This window comes from Prionailurus bengalensis, chromosome C2, assembly GCF_016509475.1.
Source record: "Prionailurus bengalensis isolate Pbe53 chromosome C2, Fcat_Pben_1.1_paternal_pri, whole genome shotgun sequence".
Lineage (NCBI taxonomy): Eukaryota > Metazoa > Chordata > Mammalia > Carnivora > Felidae > Prionailurus > Prionailurus bengalensis.
The window spans coordinates 67483510-67494262 of NC_057350.1; the positions used below are offsets into that span (position 1 = coordinate 67483510).

The 10753-nt window shown below is 36.1% G+C and overlaps 1 protein-coding gene across 5 annotated transcripts in view; it reads left to right on the plus strand.

Annotated features, from left to right (window-relative positions):
- STXBP5L (syntaxin binding protein 5L) overlaps positions 1-6949 on the plus strand; it is a 399447-nt gene extending 392498 nt beyond the window's left edge. For all 5 annotated transcript variants that reach the window (XM_043594274.1, XM_043594278.1, XM_043594276.1 and 2 more), the window contains 2 exons: positions 608-828; positions 1393-6949. In XM_043594274.1, coding sequence (XP_043450209.1) covers positions 608-828; positions 1393-1434 — 263 coding nt within the window. In that variant the 3' untranslated portion in view covers positions 1435-6949. The remainder of the gene's footprint in view (positions 1-607; positions 829-1392) is intronic.
- Positions 6950-10753: the final 3804 nt, after the last annotated feature.

Consider the following 10753-nt stretch of genomic DNA (forward strand, 5'->3'; position numbering starts at 1 on the left):
AATTCATTCAAACTAAACTGAACTTTGTAAATGGTAGAGAAACTATTATCCTTTTATAAAGGAACAGAATTTCAACATATGTATGCTCGTGTCCATCAGGCATAGACCCTGTTCTCTAGTATTTTACTTCCCCCCAACACACAATTTAAAACAGTAACAACTGAGGCCTACAGAGGATGACAGCAAGATGAGCAGAGATGGTAGGAATGAAGACTTGGGCAGAAGTTTAAACAAATGAACTGGCCTAAGATTGGAACTATCCTAATATGGGTTAAATATGAAATCGCCTATATTGTGAGCAACTGATTCAGCAATGTCAAGAAGGGCAGTGATGCCATATTGCATGGAACCTGCATACACACATACACATACACATACACATGAAGACAGGCAGTAACAACACAGTTACCTCGCAGTCTCAATCTCTTTCATAGGTGGGTAAATGCTAACATCTCCAAATACACGTCTGTGATAGAACCAAGTATACCTCTCTCTATATGAGAATTATGATGATAGAATTTAATGTAAGTACTTTGGTGATAAGCTTGATTATAATTATTTGAATTACTGACAATGTGTTTTTAATTGCTATGGCTTAAACTCCCAGTTGGGGAAGCTTCAGCAGGAAAAGCATCGCGCAGCCTTGCACAACACATTCCTGGCCCAGGTGGTATAGAAGGGATGAAAGGTGCGGCCGGAGGGGTGATGGGAGAGCTGACTCGAGCCCGGATCGCACTTGATGAGAGAGGACAGAGGCTAGGAGAGCTGGAGGAGAAAACTGCAGGCATGATGACCAGTGCGGAAGCATTTTCCAAACATGCACATGAGGTAAACTGCTTAATATAGGCATCTTTACACAGCAATAGCTTTAAACATTCAGATCCCCCACGAGAAAACCCAAACAGAGATTCCACCGTAAGTAATCCTGTGTGAGAGCCAAGGTAGCTTGAATCTCATTATAAGTATTGTAATTCCCCCAGCATTTGGAATAAAAATGTTTTTAAATACTATAGTAAAACTGCTTTACCTTAGGAGATAATTTAAAAGAAAATTATTCATTGGCTCTGATACATCGTATCTGTATTGTGCACCTGCTACTAGAAAGGTGCTTAGGTACATTACATGATTCCCTCTCAAGCAAAAAAAGGTGAGGGGCACAAGAAGCAAGAATCCACACACTACTTTTTGCTTCAATCATTAAAAATCAGCTGAGTCTTTACAGCTTGATTATTTTTTAAAAATCTTTCTCATATGCACCTTATTTCAAAAAATGAAGTTATATAAATTTTGCAATTTAGTTAGATATGCATGATTAGCTCAGTATGAACTTGCTTTGATTAGTACTTTTAAAGACTTCTAAAAGCATTTTATTGTGACTATTTTTCTTTGCAGTTAATGCTGAAATATAAGGATAAGAAATGGTACCAATTCTAAACTTCTAAAGAAGCTGTTGACTGCTTTGAGAAACCATTATTCAGGGAAACCAAATTTATTCCCAGCATCACTATTCAACTTGCTAGAAGCCAGTTTCTTCTACAAAATGTTCCATTACAGTCCATCTGAAGTTATCATAAGGGAAATTTATTAGAGACACCGTATAACCCAAAGGCTGGAAACCTGGTTAAAATCCCAAGACATGGCTGAATTTGCCTTTTCCCAGCGTGGAATGGAGCTATCATCTTGGCATGTCATTTGCTAAGGATTTACATTTAGGAACTACGGGGAGTCCTGCTGATTTGAAAAAATCCTGTACAAACAAAAGCATTAATGCACTTAATGAAAAAAAATCTTTGCATGATAAATTAACATCTTAAGAGGAAAAGAAAAAAAAAACAAGCATGTTGTGACAGAAGAAAAAAAGATTTATGGTAAACTATTTTTATAAATTGGGCCACACCTGACAATTTAAAAAATCTGCATTAGAAGATACCAGTGTATTTCAAGTACATTTGCCATACCCAACTGAAAAAGAAAAGAAAACCAGAATTTTCTTCTCATCTATAATTTTCATTATACTATGACATTATTGAATTCTTATGGCAAGAGTCTGATTAATGTTTCTCTCTCCATAATATTTTACATCATCATGGTTATCAGTCATAATTATTACCAGTATATTAAATTATTCCTAACACAATTATTTCCATTTCTATCATCTCCAGAACAAGTTGCTATTTTCAGTCATAAACCAGGTAGGGCTCGGTCACCTCAAAGCATTTTTTCAGTCTGGCTTGTGCTCTGTAGGGGAGTTGATGATAAGTTTGGGGAAACTAGATTATAGGAACAATGCAGTTAGCTTTGAGAACTGATTTCACACACTCTGGTTTCAGTTTCTAAAGTGATATATTTTTAAGGCTCCATTTGTATCTTTGCCAATTACACAGTATATTACTGTTCAAGCCCAGTGGGGTCTTCAATCCAAAGGTGCTCTTGCAGCCTGACACTCACAGACCAAACTGGTCATTTTCTTCAGTATGATTCAGTAAAACCTCAGTTAATGTTTTGGGAAAGGGATTCTGATTTATTTCATTTCTGACTAACAAGGGCTTTCATTAGTAAATACTTTTTGGTTCAATACTTACTATTGAAAATCTTTATAAAATTTTTGCTATCTTGGCCTTAGTCACCATCATGGACAACAGAAATACAGAGAGAGTTTAATTATACAAAAATCAATAATTTTGTCACTCACTGGGCTATAAGCCACAAACTGTCAGTAGACACCAAACACCTATTCCTTATTTAAAACTCTTTTAAAGGTGGAATAAAGAATATCCTTAATATGATAAATGTTCTCTGTCATAACTCTAACAGTGAACTACTAGAGGCTAAATGAATACATTTGCCATCATTATTTAACATGATTCTGGAAGTTAAAAGTCACAGAAAATGAATGCATGCAGATTCCAGGACCCATCCTGTAATATGTTGTTCCTTTGAAAAGAATATTTTTAAAAAATTAATGGGTCTGTCTTACTGAATTTTGATTATTCCAGGTATTATTGGATTTGCATTTGTGTTTAAGAATTCACATTTTCCTGCAGTCCAAGTTATTTTAGTAGCCCAAAATAGTATTTATTTGTGAGGTTTTTTTTAGATTTTTTTTTTATTATTAGTGGTTTTTTTTTTTGAAGTGGTACTTTCTTTAAATGCTCTCAGTAATTTTGAGAAGAGCAAAGATGATAGAGTCAGAAAATGTATACCAAGAAACCATTTCTCAGAGTCCTTGGATTCTCCTAATTTCTCAAAAAGCTTCTCCATGAATCTCACCATTCCTGAGAACAGCCTTAGAGTAACAGAACTTGGAAATACAAACATGAAACATAAGATTATACAGTAAAAATATTAAACCTGAGATCAGAGTTTAGAAAACATTGGCAGCCATATTGCAGTACACTATTTGTACCATCAGTTTTAAGAACTCACTTTTCTGATTTTCTGAACAGATACTTTATCATTTCTATAACTTAAAAAAAAAACTAAAAGAGCAAAATATTATTTTAGGAACAATGAAATTCAGTCCAAAGTGGCATCAAATTCAATGACTGTCTCTGAAGTCCTCAGTAAGTTTGTATTTAACTTGTTCTACATCTGGGTTTCTCAACAATGTCACTATTAATGGAAAATTCTTCGTTGTGGGACTGCCCTTTACATTGTAGGATGGTTAGCAACAACCCTGGCCTCTATCCACTAGATGCCAGTAGCAACCCCAGAATAAAATAATGTCTCCAGCCATTGCCAAAATTGCTCCCAGTTGAGAGCCACTGTTCTACATTATTTAAAGACAGATTAAATGTGACTATGTAATATATGTCTTGTATAAAATTAAATACCATAACTTAAGAAGATAAATTATTACACCCCAAATTACATGCGTGGTTCATATGCAATAAAATACTGTTTTGAGAAAGCTTATATGAATCAGTGAAAAATAACAATTACAGAATATTTTAAGCATACAGAGAAAACACGAAAAAGAACAATATAGCATTTTACAGAAGTGCTTAAAACTCTGGCTCTAATGAATAGATAAAACGTTTATAATTAGCACATCAATTGGAAGTAAACAGGTGCTTCTAAATGCTTGAATGAATAAATTCTTTTAAGTCGTTTAAATATGTCTTTCAATATAATTTTTATAAACCCTTTCTTAATGTAAGGGTAACTTCATCTCCCAAACTCCTGATTAGTGGAATACAAATCAATGAGGTTTTACTGCATCAGAATTATTTTTATAATTCAAAGAGACAGCAATAACAAGAATCTAATGTGGATGTGATTTTTCTCTTTGAATATTTCCGTTCTGTTACACGGACATGTGTGTGCGCGCGCGCACGTATATACACACACACACACACACACACACACCATCACAACCACCACCACAACCTTATCATCATCATCTTTGGAAAATGAGTACTGTTGATCCATGTAATTCTTTACACCTCTATTCTCTACTCTTTAAATGTCTTGCCTCTATCTTGGAACACAAAAAAATACTCCTAGTAACTTGGACAATGATAGAAAAAATGACTGAGCCTTAGTAGTCATCAAAATTACATTATATCTGCTATGGGGGTATCAGAAGATAAAGTTTGAAAACCACAGCCTCTTAAGTTGACCTCATCTCCTTATGAATCCTTCAGGAGATAAGCCCTTCTTACTGTCCCACAAGAAAATGGGTCTTTGTGTTCTATTCACCAATAAGAAGCTATAAGTGTTTGTTTTCCTGGTTTTAATAATGTGAGCAATAACCCCTACCATGAAATCATCCATTAACCTTGTTGTATGGAGGGGAGGATGATTGATTTGTCATTTAATCCCCTACAAAAGCAGGACTACTGACTTTCCTTCTTATACTTGAGACTCAGACTCAGTGCCCCAATCACCATTGGGGTCATTATCTAACTTTGGAAGAATAGTGACAGAACTGAGGGAGATGTTTTCTTATACTTTAGTCACAAAGACAATTTGTCAAACCTTTTATATAGCCTTGGAGTGATTCTCAAGTTAAATCAGAATCCAGTTTTCTATTCCTCAAAGATCTTAAAGGATTATAAGAGGAAAAGGTTTACTGTTGGAGTCCCTTTTTATGTGACCCATGTGTCAAATATTAAATGTACCATCTATCTGTTATTTGTATTAAGGGATTACCAGGACTTTGAGAAAGAAAAAATAGATTATGCCCAAGGCTGGTTGAAGAAGATGAAGATGAGCTCTTTGAAATAGTTATAAAACGTTTGAAGAAAGGAAAAATGAAGCAGGTCTAGAAAAGTAAGCTAAAAATACTCTCCTTGGTTTAGGATCATTGGGACAACCCACCAGTATATCTGTGTGATTAAGTCTGGCCCAATGGAAAGACATTAGAACTTGACCACTTTCAGAGACGGCAATGCCGAAAGGAGTCAGACACTTCTATCAGGACTTGCTGTGATTCAGGAGAAAAGTGGTAGCCTTCACAGCTTCCTCACCTATGTCCTCTATTACACCAACCCCATTACTGACTACATACGACTTCACATACACACTGATCCAGGTGCCAGAAACACTCTGGTAAGTCATGTATTCTGTATGGCTCATTCCAGGGAGTATAGTGGTTGTGTAGCAAGTTTAGTGTACATATTTGCATACAAAATAGCCCTAAAAGGACAAAATACAGAATACTTGGGAAAGTGAGAGGAAGTGCCAGTTTGGTAACAAGAGGGTTGGGGTGGGGAGGGACATGGGAGCCAGAGTTCAGTGGAAGAAATTTTGATGAGAAACCAGAGGCACAGATGGCTGCTTTTATTTATGTATTTACATAGGGAACTGAGTCTCAACCTTGGCTGTACAACAGAATCACCTAAGGAGCTTTTAAAATTCCCAGTTATATCAAAATCTCTCAGAGTGGGAACCAAACGTGTAATTTTGAAAGCCCTCAACATGGTTCCAATGTTAGCCAACGTTGACAAACACAGCTTTACGGCCGATTAAGGAAGAAACATTTGTCTACCTTGGCTGGTATCCAAGCCCCACTTCTGATGGGTCAGGGACAACATGTAAGAGATATAGTGTTGTCTGGGTTGATAATTATTGTGTTGAAACCCAAAACAAATGCTCTGTGCAAATTTCTGACCAGGGAAGGCCCCATTAATTTTAAATAAGTCTGTCTTTGTGATTTTCTCCCATGTGACTTGGCCATTAATTATTCCAATTCAAACATCTAGGTTTTGATTGTCTTATACATGTGACATCACAAGACACCAGAAGAAAAATAAGAAATTCAACAGTATGTAAAGCTAAGTGGAAACTAATTCTTAGTAATAGGATAGTGGAAATTAAAACATTTACTAAATCAGGTCCAAATTTATTATTCATTCTTCATTTGGAGGAGACATAGGTACTAGGTACCTTTTCTGCATAGTTGGACAAGATCTTAGCAAGAAGGAAGAGCAGTTCCTTTTTGATTGCTGGCTTAGCTCCCAGGGCCACTTGGATTTATTTTCTTGGTTATTGGATTCATGTTTAAAGGGAGAAGAGTGTCTGTAACTCACTATCTGTGCCCTGAAAGACTGCTTTCACCTTTAAAAAGGGAGAGTCTGCCTATCCAAGGCAATAATACCTAATGAGAAAACTTGAGAGTTCTCTCCTCTCATACTTCTCCCTCTGGTATTGGCCTATGCTTCTTAACTGCAAAGCCAGAAAATAAACTAGGTGGTGGTTATGGACAAGTGTACACAGAATCAAAATCTCTAATAACCTATAATTTTTAGTACTTAATTATGTGATGTTTTATTCTAGGAAATAAGAAACAGATGACATCATTGATGTATCTTTCTTTCATCTTCAGAACTTTTGCATCTTTTCAGAAAATGACAAATTACTATTTTTCTGTTGCACTCAGCAATTGTGACTATACTTAAAATTCTTGTAGTCTGTAGAAATATCAATAAAATTGTATATGTTTGTACATAGATGCTCTTATGTTATGATGTCATGCACTACTAAACATTTTTGCCAAGATTAAATATGGACAGAGGTAAGACCTTCATTTGCAACACTTTGAGCCATGGTTTTGCAAAGTATAATTGTTTTAAAAAGGCAGAGAGGAGGAGCATGTACAACACATTTGTTTGAAGTAAAAAACAAAAAGACTAAACATAAGTTCTCCAAACTCATAGATTTTGCTAGAGTCTATAAATCCCAAAGGGTAGAATAGCCACCCCAAATTTCCCCAAATTTCAAACTGGGGAGTTGTGTAACTTTTTTATGGAAGACTCTACAGTCAATTTTTGAGGCTGAGTAAGATGTATTTACAAACTGAACATTCATACCTTACTTCTTGACTTCATTAAAGCTCAGGCCTTAATCCCATTCAGGCAAAACCCATAAACCATTATGGGTTTATATCACTACATTCATTAACTTCACAACCTCCAAAAGTCCCCTAGAAAGACAGTGCTCTCTTCCCCTCCTGGCTTTCATCTGCACAATTAATTCCTCTTCAGGCACTTTTTTATATTTATCTATACTGTGGCCTTAGCTGACTAATCTTACTCTTCCAAATACTGTCTAATTATCTCAAGAAAATTTTCCTATTACCACAACTTCCCTCCTCGTTTTGGCTCCATATAAAGATGGAAAAAAAAATCAACCAACCAACCATAGGCTAAGAAATGTTTTTGAATAAATAGTGAAAATGTAAAAACGGAAATGTAAAATCCAAATGTTGTCTTTTCTTCAGAATTTTTTTAAATGTTTATTTTGAGAGAGAGAGAGCATGCACTGGTGGGTGAGGGGCAGAGAGAGAGAGAGAGAGAAAATCCCAAACAGGCTCTGCACCATCAGCACAGAGCCCGACACTGGGCTTGATTTTAAGAATCGTGAGATAATGACTTGAACCGAAATCAAGAGTTGGTCATTCAGTCAAATGAGCCACCCAGGCATCCCCCCCCTTCAGAATTTTCTCAAAAGTGTCCTTATCTTCTTTGAAATACAATCAGTCAGGCTTCACATATATGCATTCAATATTTAAAATACTGATTTGACTTCCTTCCTCCTTTCCTTTTTTTCCATTCATTCAGTCCAAAAGTCAACCAACCTAAGTTGTTGATGACAGCCCCATGCAAGGAGTGCACAGTAGCAGGTGAGTGTGACAATCCAGAGGAAGACAGAATCAGAGTGAGGTGGCTGACATGACAGTAATGATGGCCTGTGAGAGGTAGGCACAGGACAGAAGGCAGTCCAGCAGGTGGAGATAAAGGAAGGAGCAATTAAACAAATATATTGAGGCTACAAGAGTCAGGTTTCTCAATGATGGAGAAGTACAAATAAAAGGGAACATGAGGGGTGCCTGGGTGGCTCAGTTGGTCAAGCACCCGACTTCAGCTCACGTCATGATCTTACGGTTTGTGAATTCTAACCCTGCGTTGGCCTCTGTGCTAACAGCTCAGAGCCTGAAGCCTACTTCAGATTCTGTGTCTCCTTCTCTCTCTGCCCCTTCCCGACTTGCATTTTGTCTCTTTCAAAAATAAATAAATATTAAAAAAGGGGGGGATGTGAAAATAAATCCTGTAGTATTGGATTAGAATTGGAACTATCAGTGAGAATTTTATGTACAAACATACATACATACCTGTGATGTAAAGGTGTGTGTTGTGTGTGTGTGTGTGTGTGTGTATCATAATTCTGAACACTGAGAGAACTAGGAACATCACCCCAGGAACATTGAACACATGTAGTACTTGGAATTTGATTTCTAAATATTCTCTGCTAAAAGGAACTGGGGTTTTGTCAAGAGATAGCTGATTTCAAGGCTGAAACATCTTTTTATTCCAGAAAATCAAGTATTCAAAGAATGATGGGGATGTGTCAAAAGGACACAGAAGCCAACTTCAAAGGGGCCACACAGGTCAAACCTGGGATAATTTGAGTATCAAAACTAATAATACTATTTGAATAAAATAGCTACCCATGTGTCCACACTGATGTTAATTAATTAGAAGGAAAAGCTCTTCCTTACAATATAATGTCGACCAATAAATGTGATAGAATTTTAAAATTACTGTCAATCACTTTAAATTAGGGGCAACAAACCAGTGGATGCTATAACTAGTGGGTTAAAATGTAATGAAGGAACAAGATATTTACATAGTCTCAAAAGTATTTTCACAAAAACTACTTAATCATAAAGAAAAAATTAAATTTTAAACTATAGAAACCTGGATGGATATTCTAGATTCAAGGAGACTAGAGAGACATGGTAACTGGGTATAACATGTAATCTTGGATTGGACCCTTTTGCTATGAAAAACATAATTGCAGCAATTCACAAAACTCACTTGAGTGGGATTCTTGGTACTATTCTTGAAACTTTTATTTAGGTTTGAAATTACTTCAAAATAAAATTATAAAAATAAAACTATTTCAATTATGTCAAATTATTTGTGTTTCAATGACATTGTCTTCTACCTTTCATAGCAAATGGGTAGCTGCTTTATGGGTTAGAATAGTTTTCTGAACTGGTTTGGGAAGCCAACCACTATTTAAAAATTTTTTAAATGTGTTTTGGGGAGCCTGGGTGGCTCAGTTGGTTGAGTGCTTGACTTCAGCTCAGGTCATGATCTCACGGTTTGTGAGTTCGAGTCCTGTATCTGGCTCGCTGCTGTCAGCACAGAGCCCACTCTGGATCCTTTCTCCCTCTCTCTTTGCCCCTTCCCACTCGTGCTCTCTCTTTCAAAATAAACATTAAAAAAATAAAAATGTGTTTTAATTACACAAATAATACATGAATGTATATTTATAATCACACCAAATAATAAATAGACAAAAGAAAGTGAAAGTTTCCCTTGGTTACCGCCTACCTTTTTCTATAACAGTTATTATTAGTTTGTTGTTTCCTTCCAAATGTTTTTCTATGCTGCAACTTGCTTGCTCATGTACCTATGTCTTAGATACCTTTCCATGTCAGTATTTATAGATATCACTCATTCTTTTTAACTTATATTATTCCATGGTGTCAATAAAGCATAATTTGTTACCATTCCTCTAATAGTAAACATTTAGATATTTTCCAATCCCTTGACACCATAAATAAGACCACAACAAACATTGTTGCACATGCATTTTGCTATCTGCAAGCAGTTCTCTAGGGAAGATACTGGAATTACCTCAAAGGGCATGCTTATTCAAACCTCTTAAATAAATGTTTCCAATTAAACTATTCTTCACCAGTATGTAAGAATTACTGCTTGCCTACATTTTCATCTATTCTCAATATTAATCTTATTTTTTCACAATCTAGAAGGTGAAATGGTATCTTACTTTTTATTAGAATTTCTCTGATTAGTGAAATTAAATATTTTTTATGTGTTTAATTAGACACACTTATTCTGTCTTCTGTGACTTGTTTGTAATTTTGACTATACTCTCTGAATAGTTCTGTTGTGGCCACCCTACAGAAGACTGAAGCCCTCTCCAGCATTTGGTTTGGATGTTGAAACTGATGCCACCACACACACCCTAAGAGTGTATGAAAACGTTTATCACTCACATAAAGATTTCTGGGGAGATCAGTAGCTCCCAAATTGGTCAAAAATAGCTTCGGAGAATAAGAAAAAAAGATGGCTTGTGGTTTTTATGTGGTTAGAAGGTGGGGCCAGGGTTTGCAGAAAGGAGTTTGCACAGTAAAGAAGAGAGCACCCAGGCTTTCTGCTCAGCTTTACCCAGGTGTGGGGCAGAAGGGCAAGAGAGAGTGAGACTTAAAACTTGTCAG